Below are 14212 nucleotides of genomic sequence, written 5' to 3'. Positions count from 1 at the left end.
ACAAAAATGAACTTTCCAAACACATTTATTGGGCTGATAACATTAATCAAACACAGTGTATGACCATTGTAAACAAGAAAACAGAAGAAAAGGCATCAGCTCAGAACTGTTCCAGAATTCAAAGTGCGCCAAGCGTAAAATACTCAACTCTTTTCAGGTTTTTTTTTCTCTTAATTTTTTTTTAATTTTTTTATTTTCACTTTTGTTTTAATCCTTTTTTTCAGCATTAGTAATAATAATATATACAAGGCCAAAACACCCATGTGAACTCGGACACTATCATTCGGTTTTTATTGTATATGGTTTGTCTTGAGACTTCTGAATACGTTGATGCAGGCTGCGTCCTGCTGTTCTTCGCAATCTGCATGCCTTGCTAGTACAATGACGAGATGACAGTGAAGACATAGTGATGAGCTGCTCGGCATCTTCCCTCCGATTGGCAGGTCCACAATGCAGCCCCCTCAGTCGTGTATGCAACAAGACGTCCATATGTACAAAGGCCAAAAAGTCAGATTTGTTTTCACTGATGATGAGGCTAGGATATAAATGCTTCGTTTGAGGGGTTTTGTATGTTTTAATATTTTTTTTTTCTCCCAAAAAGTTTGGTATCAAAACATTTTCATAGATAGATTTGTATTTGACTAGTTTGTGTTTGATTCAAATGTTCTTGAAGTATGAAATAAGGGTCTCTTTGCTGACTGCAAAGTCTTTTCTTGTGTATATATTTATATATTTATATATATATCTTTTTTTTTTACAATGTCATGAAATCTGGCAGGAAAAAAGCAATGCAGTCTTGATCCTGTGAGTTGTATTGTGCCGCTGTTGTTCTTGATTTTTTTAAAATAATACTCATCATGTCTGTGTTCATTGTAGTGCTTCTATTTCAGAAGCCATTCATTCACTGAAAAAGAAAACAATGACAGACTGATCAGAAATTAACAGACAGAAATCACAATGGTATAGACTGTATAGTGGTACTGTAAAAAATCCCAGAAACACTGAGGTTCATACTTTCCCAGCATGCACTGCTTCTATTAACATTCTGAAATTGCCCTCTGTCCAATCACAGATGTTAACTGAATGCATAATTAGCCTACAGATGTCTTTTTGTTGTGTGGGCTTATGAAGGAAGATGTTTAAGCAGTCTGAAAGGTTAAAATCTATGCCCCTCAATGCATAACAGTGTTTAGTATTTTCCAGAGGCTCACCCGGAAGATAGTTAATTTTTTTTTGAACAACCAAAAATGCAAGAAATATAATTCAAATTAAAACATTTTACTTATTATTTGTGTTACTTCTTGTTTACTCTTTGGGTAGGTGGGGGTGGGGTTGGGTTGGGTTGGGTTGGGGTGGAAATCTCAGCAACTGCTGCACAAAACTTGAGTTTTATCAAAGAGCATCACAGAAACATGGTGACTGTAATCACGACTCCTGAAAAAGAATACAATGAATATAATAAGAGTTACCTCTTGACCTCAATGTTTTAATGCTGCAGGGGTAAAATTCACATTTTGTGCAGCTGTTGCAGAGATATATTAGCTGAAACAGACAAAAGGAAATGGTAAACAGCTTGCATGCAGCTCCTTCTGCACACAAAATGTCTTAGTTGGATTGATGCAAGAAAATCACACAATGACCATCAAAAAGACCTAACCCTCACGGGCTGACATGACACATTCATATCAGATAAGGTGTACATTTGACTAGGGAAAGATGAGAAAAATGGTAATGAATGGGGAGCTCCTTCCTTGTAGTATCAACATAAAAAACAATGTCATTTCCAAACTTTAAGTTCTTCTGATTTTGTCTTCTTACTGTCAAAAAAAAAAATCGTGTTAACACATGAATCCGTCATTGGGCTTCGTCGGTATCTCACTCCAAAATATATTTCAAATTACCTAGTAGGGGGCAGCGACAGAGGTCAGTCAGTCAGACAGACGGAAAGACAGAGCGATAAACAGATAGAAAGATGGCGGAAACAGATTAAGGGGTACAGAGTTATACCTCACACAAAATGATGGAGGGGGGGACAGAGTCAAGAATCTGCAAATGGACAATAAGAGGGATCGACAGACGTACAACAAGACGGCTATTGAGATTGTCATGACAGAAAGATGGCGGACTTTCACCTCGATACTGCAGCTTCTGAGCCCTGTTGTTGGGGCAGTCCTTGCCCTGCATGCTGAAGTTGATGTTGGTTCGGATGCAGCGGTTGTTCAGCGGCTGGACCGGCCGCACGTTGTCGCTCATGCTGAGGAAGATCTGCGAGGGCTGGTTCTGACTCAGCAGCCGCAGAGAGTGCATCTGCAGGTGAGAAGCTTGACTTTAAGGCGGAAAACCTCATCGAGTATCTCTATGAGATCTGCCAAGTATTGAAGGAAATGGCATTAGATTTGAGGCCTATTGTAAAGCTGTCATTCAGTTGGCACGCAATTACCTGCATCCGTGTGACATACACAGGCTTGTTCATCAGGATCCACGTTGCTGTTTCAAAGCATGGTGGTATAGTCATCGATCCGTCATAAGTGATAAAGCTTGAGGTCTCTGGGTAGAGCTCTTCAATGTTTAGTCCCGTCAGTAAATATGCATCATCTACAAAGAATACAACATATTGTTACCGGAGACTCCAGAACTTTTTTATTTGTCCCTATCATGTTTCCAATTCAACCCTTGGAAGGATTTCATTTCAGTAGTAAAAAATGTACCTACTTAAAAATGCTTAAGCACAAAAAGATTTTCTTCTGCACTTTTCCAAAGATCTGATTGGAGATTTAGATAGGGGGCCTTGTTGTGCCAGCTGTCAATATTTAAAATTTCATGCTCTTCGTTTTTTACTGTGCATGAACATGATTATTTTATAATTTAATATATTATCATTGTCATGAGTGATAGTTCAATGAAATGGAGTGCCATCATTGTCCATGAAATATCTGAAAATTCATTAAAATGCCATGGGCCATGTTTATTTTTAAAAGCAGTGAAACTAATCACTGCCCTGCTTAAAATGGCCCTGGGTATATTTTGTCATTGAAAAATTGTACTTTTGCTCTGTACTGTAGTAACACCCTTTCAATGTCTTTGCCACTTCCTTGGTCATGGTTGACAAATAGTGAGCAGCAGCTGCTTGGTTATTATGATGATGGCCACAGTGGCAGGTTTCCCTGTGCTCACACTGTCAGAGTGTAAAAAGCATCCACAGAGAGGCTTTAACTCCATTACTGACAGTACAGCACCAACAGCTTTACCCTCAGCAAAAAAAAAAAAAAAAAGAGAGAAAGAAAAAAGAGAAATCATTCCTCCATTCAATTCATTATCATTAAATTCCACCCCGCAAATCTTTGCAATCTTGTGATTTCATTGCCGCTACAGCTGATCTTCGATAGCTCCGGTTGCATGAATAATTCTGTTTGCATGTGGGGTGCAGGTTTAAAAATACATGGGCTCTCTGCGCTTTCCAGAGCTCAGGGAGCGTGCTGACAGCTGTCAGAGGCTGCGCTCCTCTGTCCTCCCCTGGCAGTGTGGCAGAGGCCCCCCGCTGGTCCGCTCCTGCACCGCTGCCAGCTTGAGGGACGCCTCGGCCACCAGAGGTCAGTACCTTCATTTATTTATATATTTACTTCATTATTTCACCATTCCATTAATTCAATTATTGCCCTCTCTTCTGAAATTTCACATGCCAGACACAGGTCCCTACAGAGATCTGCAAAGTGCCACGTCGAACATATCAAAGCCTCCGCCTTATTTTGATGCATTTTGGAGAATAAACCGGAGAAAGGGGGATTGTCTGGTGAAAATCCTGCATTTGGGCACTGGTATGCTTAGATTGTTTAGACTCAGCATGCTGCTCTGTTTTACTTTTACAGTATTTTAATGGTAATGATAGATAAACACTATTTGCAAATTGCTTCTCTTCACAAAAGATCGGTTTACAAATGACCTCAAGAAAAGTCCTTCTTTTTGAATCTGCATGTAAATATATTACAGAGAAGATTAAAATATTAAAATGTGTGATTTTGATGTTCTGAAAAATCAGACAGAAGTAGCATGCTGTAAATGTTTTACACTTACTCTTATATGTTATTCTTGTGATGGTGTCTCTGTTCAACATACGATTAAGAAATGGATTTGAAGACTCAGCTATCTGTAAAAAGAGAGAAAAAAAAATCACATTTTGAGCAATTAAGACGAAGCAAACAACAAAAGATTTAATATGGGCTTCTGAACGTGTCCTTTAGGCATAATGATTTTTTAATCCTTAAATCTGAGTATCAAACTAAGCCCAGTGTAAATTGCTTTGTGGTCACTGAGTAGCTCTCCATTTAAACAGCTGCACCCATTATAGAAAAAGGTAGTCCCACAGCAGTTGCCAGCATAAAGTCATTTGAGCTTCACACACACAGGTAAAGAAAATGAGCAAGCAGATGCCTTAAAACTGTGATATTGATGTTTTTCCATTGGAACAGATGTGGCAGACAGCCTCTGAGCTGTTAGCGTGATGTGCTGCCACATTTACTGTAATGTGTTATAAAAGATTCTTGACTCTGACCTCTCCTTCCTTTGCCCTCTGTTAACTAATTGTAAAGACTTATCTGGGGGCTAAATAATTAAAGAGGAATCTATATTATTACTATCCCTCCAAACACTTCCCACTTTGACCCCCCTCATCGGCAGTTTCTGTCTACTTCTGTTCAATCTTTTTCAGACATTTTTTGGCACTCTCTTTCCTGCAACTCACTTTGAGGTGCTGCCATTTTCTTTTTTTTTACACAGAAATACTAGTACTGGTGGTACTTTTTTGAGGAACAAATAAAATATGTATGAAAAGACTGGCACACAAATAAAAAAGGCACAGACAGTGGCAAAGCAGTAAAAACAACTACATGCCCGAATCATTACTGGCTCTTTACTGTTAAATACAATAATAAGACGGCTTTTTGTCCACACCAGTGCGCAATCACTCACTCTCACCCTGTCCATCTCCACAGAGACTCAACTAACTTAAAGCCTCCTGCCTGGTGCGATGAAAGCCCTAATGTTAGCTCATCCCCACTGAAACCGGAACAGAGAAGGCCTTTCTCAGCTGGGATACAGTAGCAAGGATCACAGTGGGTGGCACAAAGGTTACAGCCTTAAGACTCGCGTGTTCTTACTGTCCAGGAAGGCAGCTTTTTGTGTGACCAACAACATATTGCATCTCAGTTTACCTCGCTGTTTACTAAACTTCAATCTAATTCAATGACAGAATTCACAATGAAGAATGTAATGTAAATTACACTGATCCAAGAATAATATAGATGCATTTTTACATTTATCCTTGAGGGCACGATACATAAAGATGCATTCATGCAACAGAATTAACAACGATGCTGTGTTGGTAGAATGGGAAAGTGAAGTTGGAACTTTATTACAGTAGAGGCCTGTAGTAATCCAGTAGCTAGGACAAGGAAGAACCCCAACGCCTGATCATTAAGAGCAGAGACAGTGGTTAAGGGGAAGAACACAAAGGATCTAGGTCATTCTCTAAGAGGGGGGTAATTGATATTGACATTGAAGGGCTAATTAGTTCAGCTCCCGAACTTCTTCACAACTACTCTAATGGGAAATTGTGGCCTTAGCAGGGCTTCGCTAAAAGCCACGTAACAAGAGAGGTAAAAAGGCCATCTTTGACCTTATGCTTCTCGAGTGACAACCCGCCAAGGAATGACTTGTACTGCTCCAGTATGGAAATTACATTGCTAATTGTTGCAGAGATTCAGAGATTTTTTTCCCCAAATAGGTCTGACCTACACACATTTCAAATAATTTTCAACATTGTGCTGCACAAAGAAATATTGGAATTCTTTGGACAGAACTGGAGAGTAATGTCCATATGCCATCTGCAGGGATGTATAATGTAATCTGACTTTATCCTAGTTTAATGACACTGGAAGCATGCAGGAGAACATGGCTGAAATATTAATTTACAGCATTAAATTCCATCAATTAACTTCCCAACTGTGGAAGTGCTAGATAGAAAGTCCTTAGCCAGACATTAAGGTACAGATCAAATGGCAAATGAAACCTTCAGTCTGAGTCTTTGCCTCTCATTGTGTTATAGCACTTTACATCAAAAACATCTCACATTTATACTGCACTGCATTGTTAATGAAGAAACTGTGTGAGCTAAAACCAAAAAAATGTACTAGCTTGCTTGTATTACTTTCAAAAGCACCCTGCCTGCGGAACCTGAAACTAATATGGTTTGTCTTGATGTCTTACAGCTTTAGGACTGTACTCACCTTCATGAATATAGACACTATCACCAATCCATTTGGACTTTTTGCTGCTTCTGTGTAGTTTGTGTAGAGCTCATGGTTGTAATGTATAAGTTGAACCTATAGATAAAAAAGAAAAAAAGAAAGCATATTTATTAGTAAGTATTACACATAAGTAATAATTTTAAAAATGTATTTACTTAGCAGATACCCTTTACAGAGTGATATTGCATATTCATACATTATCCATTTATTCAGCTGGTTATTTAGTGAAGCAGTTCCTGTTTAGTATGTCACTCAACAGCACAACATCAGTGCCCCACCTAGCAATACCCATGGCAGCAGCTCCAGTGTTATAAAGTAAATGCTCCATAATACCACATTTGAAAAAAAAAAAGAATTATGCTTTTTGTGTCCACGTGCAAAAACGTCAATACCCAACAATACCCATTTTTGACCCAAAATGGTCAAAAAAGGAAAAAAGTATGTTCAGTTTTAAGGACACCAACCAAATCTTTGTTTGGCTCTGCATGGCAGGGTCGTGAAAGTGTACAAATTCTGCATAGTTTTGAAAGATCCTCTATCATTTTTCATTCGCACCTAGGTTTGACAGCCTTTGTGATTGTGATCCGGCTGCCTGTTGACAGAGAATCAAATCTGATGTAAACAGATTCACAGCTGTGCACTTCAGTCTTATGAAAGGGGTTGCATGTGAAGGTGAAATGAGGTTGAGACCTGCCAGTTCAGAGCAGTGAAAGGTAAAGACTTAGCAGTATGGTTTCAGAGAGGAGAAATTTGTCAGTATATATAAAATTTGAGAAATTCAGGTAATGGGTTATAGCCTGAGCACTGTGTTATGGTACATTCATGTTGTGTATTGTGTTTTTGTTTGTGATGGGCGTGCTACCAGGTAGGGCACAACTGAATGCAAAATGCCTAAAAAGTCAGTGCTATTAAATTATATTCACTGAACAACAAAGTTTTAAAAACCAAATATCTCTCCCTCAGCATTGCATTGTATTGAAAATCCCCCCTCCATGTTTAGTTTCATGGTGGTAATGTAATACTAACTGAACTGAAACCTCCACCAATTTCCTGATTGGTCTGCAGTTAATAACATCACTTCCACCTGTGGGAAAACGGCAGACAAGTTGGGGGGGGGGGGCAATCCTCCATAGAAAACAATGACTTTGAAATGTATCACTACATTTTTGCATGCTGATGCAACTATAACATTATACAGTAAAGACATAAGTTTAGTTCAGAGTAATACAGTGCTGCCAGGAGAGAAGAAGCCCTAAACCTTTTTACCATGAGTGTCATGAGCAGAGAGTGACAGATGTTTAATTAAAACGATGCAGTGCTTGATAATATTTGCATGGAAATTAATTGGTTTATGGAATCCTAATTTACAGTTTGGTGATGTAAACGAGAGCTAAGTTTAACTTATCTTAAACCGATTAGTTGCTATGTGTGATGTGATGTATATTTGACATTGACAACAAACAAGAAGAAAAGTGTCCACATATAAAGCACAGCCTACGGCTGTCAGTCTTCGGTCAAATGACTCTCATTATGCCATTAAACCATGTGCTGAAGTATCCTATCAAGTGTTTTTCCTATTTTATTTTAAACTTGTTGAATTTGACTGAGTGAAAAAAGGAAGTTATGGCATTCACATTTCAATTTAGACAATTTAAAGAACTTATTATAAAACCTATTAGATTACAGAGGCAGAGCCGCTTTTCAGTTTTGTACAGTGTGAACTCACCTCTGATTCACCCAGACATGTCACATGGGACCTCTGAGCCAATTACAGGCAAGAGCTCTGTGTGGTCTGTCACCTAATGTGGGTAAAATGCTATAAACCGTCTGTGAGTGATTAACTGATGAAGGCTGAATTATACATTCACATTAAAGATGACAATTTTCACCGGATGAGAGGAATGCATACAAACATGTATGCATGCTACAAGAGGCTATGCATAATTTGCAGAGGAGGTTAACAAGAAAAGCAGCTCAGTAACAGGTTAAAAGCAAAGCAAGGGTGTGTGTTTTTTCAGCATTTACGCTTTAAAATGTTTTGATGCATTTGTTATTAGAATAAAACAAATCTTTATGCACACATCAAAAATGTTTTGACCACTTTGTCATCCAAATGGATTTGTGCGTCACTTTCAACAGTAACAGGCAAAAAATGATATAATAAAACCATTCCACAATGGCCATTTTTTATTATTCCAGAGTATTATTAATTAAAGGATCCCTCAGATGTGAAAAGGGGTGGGAATGGGGGTAGGGGTGGGAATGTAAAACATTGCTGGTCACATTTGTTATAATAAAGTTAAGTCAGAGCAATCTCAGTTAAGTCAATTTACAGACCAGAGCCATAAATCTCACGGAACACAGAAAGACTAAATTATGAACATGCTTTGCAATATCAGCAATTAAGACGTAGGATGAATATGTGTCTGTTTACAAGGAAAGCACTCGCAAACTGTTTTGGCAAAAGCTCAGAGAAGCTTGCTCTGTGCAAAAAAGGGTCTTTGTGACTTTTATTGTGTGAGTAGCAGGATACCTTCATCTGTCTCCTTGGTGTGTGCCAGCAATGTTATTGTCTCCTTTTCCCTTCCACTGCTTCCTTTTCTCCACAAACAAGGTCTCCAGGAGTCCTTCAGGCTGATATAACTTTATTCAATTTTACATACTTTTCCTTGTTTTATTATTCTTGTACTGCTATTCTTGAGGAAGAGAAATGCAAATTTGATCACAGAGAAAGAGGTCCTCCTCCTCAAACCCTGCCAAAATAACATAAAAATCAAATCTGTTTGCTCTGTTCCAAACAGCCAGCCGCAATGTGAAACTTTGCTCCCTTGAAATTTCGAAGTATTTTTCTTTGTATGTGTTTGCATACAGTGCAAATACAAACTATTATTTTTGAAAAATTGCTGTTGGTTATAGTACACATTTGGCCACATGTACTTAAGCTTCTTTGAGAAATTACAATGATTGATAGATAACACATTTATCTTTAACACCAGAACTAGTAATGTACAGGGGGGAGACAAAGTAATGAAAACACAAAATGAAAAAGGACTCGCATTTTGAAGTAACTATGTCACAGTTAAAAAGGAGTCTGCACGTGTTTTATACAAATGTGAATACTTATTATCAATATGTTTCTGTTATAAAAGATGTTTTAAAATCAACACTGCTATATGTGAGTTTCTAAATCAATATGAGAGGTCAAACAGATTTTGAAAGAGTTCAAATAGTTAGTGCTGAAATTGCAGGTGCATCAGTCACAGAAATGGCAAAAGTATTAAATGGGTCAAGGGTACAGTCTCGAAAATCATGATGGAATACACCAAAAAAGGAAAAGAGCTCACCAACAGGGATAGACAGCACAGGACAGAACAGTGCAGAATAGTTGCAAGAAACCACAATACAATGGCCTCAAAAAATACCACAGAACTGTATCTAGACCTCCATGACCCAGTCGGGGTGTCTCCATGACCCAACTGTACGTCATGAACTTCACAAAACAGTACAAAAATTGTAGGGCTGCCATTCAGAAACCACTTGAAATGAGGGCCAATGTACAACAACGCAAAATGAGCACCTGGACTTCTGAACAATGGAAGAAAGTAATATAGGCTGATGATGATCTTTTACTCTTTTTCCTCTCTTTCTTCCCCTCTGAATCAGTTTACATTTGGAGAAAGCCAAGGGAAGCCTTCAACTCACATTTCCTGTTCCCAACTGTTAAACTCAGTGGTGGATCTGTTATGGCATGGACAGCCATCTTGTGGCAGTCATTCCTTATGACTAAGGAATAAAAACTAATTGAGGAAACCAGGTGCACTCTATGGTGGCAACATTGTTTCCTCAACATGTCCCCATATTCCAATATGATAAGGCTGCCATTCACACTGCCAGGGTGATTTTGAGGGTGGGGTTTCATGAACACTAGGATGTCAAACACCTTCCAAGGCCTCCACAATCACCTGATCTAAACAACACTGAACTTTTATGGGAACTGGAGTGTGAAGAGTAGATTTCCACCTCCTTCATCTCTCAAAGTACTGGAGGCTTACCTTCCTGATGAATGGTTGAAAATCCAGAAAAATTTCAAAACTTGTATAACTGCACTCCAAGGACTGGAGCTGTTCTGAAGGCAAAGGGCAGCCCAACTCCTTATTAGTTCACAAATATTCATATACTGTTTGGTATTTCCATTATTTTGTCTTATACTTGCATTTGAACACTCTTCTAATAACATTTATACATTTTTCTGCAAACATATATATTTTTTTTTCATTACTGGCCTTCCCAACAATACATTAATTGTCCAAATCACTGAAATAAATAAGTTGAAAATAATTAGAGTTACTGGCATGGTTAATTTGATTTCCCTCCCTACAAATTCCTTAAAAACATTCAAAAGTGGCCTGTCTTGATATATCAAAATGTGTTACTGTAACTGACTTAATAAAAAAAAAAACAAAACCGATATGACTAATCTACACAATCAACTAATGAGGAATTTAAAACATTTTTTGATTGACTGACAGTCCTATTATTTATGCATACCCCCAATTAAATACCAAAAGTAAAATGACAATGTCTTCTGCTTAAAGATGTTAAATGTAATACATCCACCTTCATTGCATTATACAGAGTCAAATCATATTGTTCTCAGATAATGAATTTCATTTTGTTGTGGCCCTACTGGCTATACTCAGTGGTACATTTATGTATATATTATGTATTTATGTATTTCCACTGACATTTCAAGCTGATTATAAAAAGTTATTTCTCATGACAGCTTCATTATTATCTCCTTGATTTGTTTATCACCGGTTTAGTCATATTCTTATGCTTATGACAGTATGCATATGTTTACTACTTTATATAATATACTGAAAATGTGTATACTGCACAGATCACTTCAAATATTTTACTAGCTATGTATACTTTCTTTGTCCAAATGTGTTAATTTCCTTTTTTTCAATTAAATCTATTAAACAGAACCATCATCCAAACTGATGGTAATGATTGGTAGTTTGCACAAACTCTATTTATGCATGTGTTAAAAAAGTCCATCACTTTTCAAAAAAGTAAAAGTGCATCCTCAGCTCATAAATATGCATGCAATATTTAAGTGACCTTCATTACAGATTTGGTCGGATGCACAGCAGAGCAAGTTCATTGGTAATTGTTTGGAAAAAATGGAAGCACTCTAAAAAGTGTGAAGAAATGGGTGGGGTTACTGTCAGGCTTTACAATGCTCTTGGTGCATGAGGTTGGTCAGTGTGAATGGCCTTTAATTCACAGTGGACGTGTACTTTCCTGCTGTGCCCTCTCTCTGCATCCATCCACTAGCGCATCTATCACTTCCCTGCACCGTGACCCACTTATCTCCCCTGCTGCTCTCCATGCTCCTCCTCCATCACAGGTTGAGGTTACTGTCAGGACAGCGATGATGACTCTTTAGTAAATGCTGGCAAATTGCTTGCCATTCACTACAGCCACATTGTGACAGGATAAATAAGACAAACATTACCTCTGGCACCCTCCTAAATCACCTGAGAGATTAGGCGTGTGCTGCCACAACAGCCTCGTAGCACAATGTGCTTTATATTGGATAAGTCAAGATACATAACAGGAGTTTCGGAACAGGAAATGAACCTTAGAGGGAAAAAAAAAAAGCCCTCAAAACTTTTTAAATAATCTACGACTGCAATGTCAGAAACAAGCCTACCAGTCATGACGACACAGAACTAAACAAATGCAGAACCTGTTGTGATGAATAAAGGTAATTAACAGGGACTGGCTCCATTTAAAAATGACCAACAGGGCAAAATGACAAAATAGCACCCAATGGACAGAAATAAAAGGCTCTACAGAGCCACATATTTGAAAGGGTGCAAGGGTAGTAAACTTGTGTAGGTAATACATTAATGAAGAAGACACAACTCAGTGTGATATTCATAAATGTACTGGAAGCTGCTCTGTACCATAGAAATTGGAATAAATTCTGATCCAGGGAACCACACAGGGTCTGTGACACCTAAATGATAGCGAAGGGTATATTTACTAAGAAACTTATAATCAGGAATATAGACAAGGAAATAGACTTATCAAACAGAATTACCAAACAGAATCTATACCAATCAATATGTTTCTTAAAACATGTTTACTTTTCACTTAAACAATAGCTTGAGCTTTTAAATAGGATAAAAAACATAATAGAGCTCTAAATATAGCAAATGGCGTAACAGGATCAGACGCCTCCAGACTGACCTTCTAAAAAGGAAGGGAATCAATATAATCAAAATTCAGTGGAGGCGGTGGTAACTGACACAATCGCATCCAGTGCTCTGCCCCGACATCTGTTGTCTAATTCTGTACGCTTTGTATTGGCTTTCATCTGCGCTCAGCAACCAAAGGGATATCAACCAGGCAGAGGTCCCATGGAAACATACTAAACCTAAGCAACACGAAGAATCCAAATCCCAAGACATGATCTTGGAATGCACAACAAATATAAATATAGCTGATAACTTTGTTTTATAATACCACAGGGAGAGATTTTCATGGTCTTAAAGGAAAAGGAAAGGAAAAGTGCTGCCCTTTAATAGTAATGCATGTGGGTGGGGATGACGTAAAAAAATGCAATTTTTCGAGCCACAAGAAGCAGGATCCCTGACAGAAAGGGGCTGGAAATCACTTCAAACCTGGAGGTAGAGAGGAGAGGTGTGACAAGCTACTGAGTAATTAGGCTGCATAGCCACATTAGCTTTCAGGGCTACAAAGAAGTAAGTGATTGAAACATTATGGAATTACCAGTGCTGTTAAGACAGAAAAATAGACCATAGCAAGTGTTCATGAAAATAAAAAAAAAACACACAGTACTTTCCTGAGTGGTAAATACTCAAACAGTATTAATGAACTCATACCATAAAGGTTAGACCACTACCCAACCACTCTCCCTCACAGCAAACACAGCAAAAATACTATGGCACAAGTATCAAAAACTACAACTGCAAGCTTTTAAACTTTGCATAACGTTGCACAATAAAAACTTGGGACGAATTTGCAGTGTCTATTACAGACATTATTATGCCCTCTTACAGAGAAACCACCCACTGTCCTCCCTCAAAGCCCACTGTCCAAATATCCACAACCATGGGAGGAACATTTACGTAAGTACATGAAATGACTAAGTCATTCTTAAAGATGCAAAATTTAACATACAGATTACAAAACAATGCTAGACTGCCTTCTTCTCAACTCCATTTTATCTTGACATCAAGAGAATAAATAAATGAATAAGCATGGCTGCTTCTAATTATGAAATATTCAAAAGGGGGAACTGCAGAGCGACAGATCATCTGTAAACTTAATCAGGGTATTTCCAGTGAGGAGAGAGAAAGTGATTACTGAGCGAATGTTGATTCAATTAGAATTTTCGAGAGGGTGAAATGCAGCCAGTCATGCTCCCAAACTCCCAGAACTGCACATTTCACAAGTTCTTCTTGGTCTGAGGGTGGGTTACAACACTGTAAGAATCCTGCCAAGAAATATGGCTTAGGCTAAGATCTGTAATATATGACTGTAGACAAAATAATGAAGAGTGATTATGTATTACTGTGGGATAATGAACAGTCTGGAAACTAAATACCACCAAAGGAGGACAAGGCACCTTAATGAACACGACCACACACACACACACACACACAAACACACATAAATGTTTTCAGTGGTTGATGTATGACCTTAGGTAACTACTGTAGTACTTGACAAAACCTACATGGCAGCAATCACAATTTATCCTAACACATTTTATATATAATTACACATAATTATATCAAATTAAAATATTCATAATTACATTACATAAATTATTACACTGTGCTTTATGACATTTTTTTGCTGTACTTAAAAGCACC

At 38.0% G+C, this 14212-nt stretch overlaps 1 protein-coding gene across 4 annotated transcripts in view; it reads right to left on the bottom strand.

Annotated features, from left to right (window-relative positions):
* Window positions 1-770: 770 nt before the first annotated feature.
* Window positions 771-14212, bottom strand: part of ca10a (carbonic anhydrase Xa) — a 157396-nt gene continuing 143954 nt past the window's right edge. For 3 of the 4 annotated variants that reach the window (XM_036540371.1, XM_036540390.1, XM_036540380.1), the window contains exons 6-11: window positions 6282-6377; window positions 4072-4144; window positions 2441-2595; window positions 2133-2307; window positions 1470-1542; window positions 771-904 (exon numbers count right to left, since the gene is read on the bottom strand). In XM_036540371.1, the coding sequence (XP_036396264.1) occupies window positions 1508-1542; window positions 2133-2307; window positions 2441-2595; window positions 4072-4144; window positions 6282-6377 (534 nt within the window). In that variant the 3' untranslated portion in view covers window positions 771-904; window positions 1470-1507. The remainder of the gene's footprint in view (window positions 905-1469; window positions 1543-2132; window positions 2308-2440; window positions 2596-4071; window positions 4145-6281; window positions 6378-14212) is intronic. The other variant, XM_036540400.1, reaches the window with a different exon arrangement.

This window comes from Megalops cyprinoides, chromosome 1 (genome assembly GCF_013368585.1).
Source record: "Megalops cyprinoides isolate fMegCyp1 chromosome 1, fMegCyp1.pri, whole genome shotgun sequence".
Taxonomy (NCBI): Eukaryota; Metazoa; Chordata; class Actinopteri; order Elopiformes; family Megalopidae; genus Megalops; species Megalops cyprinoides.
This window is presented reverse-complemented; position numbering and strand designations above follow the sequence as displayed.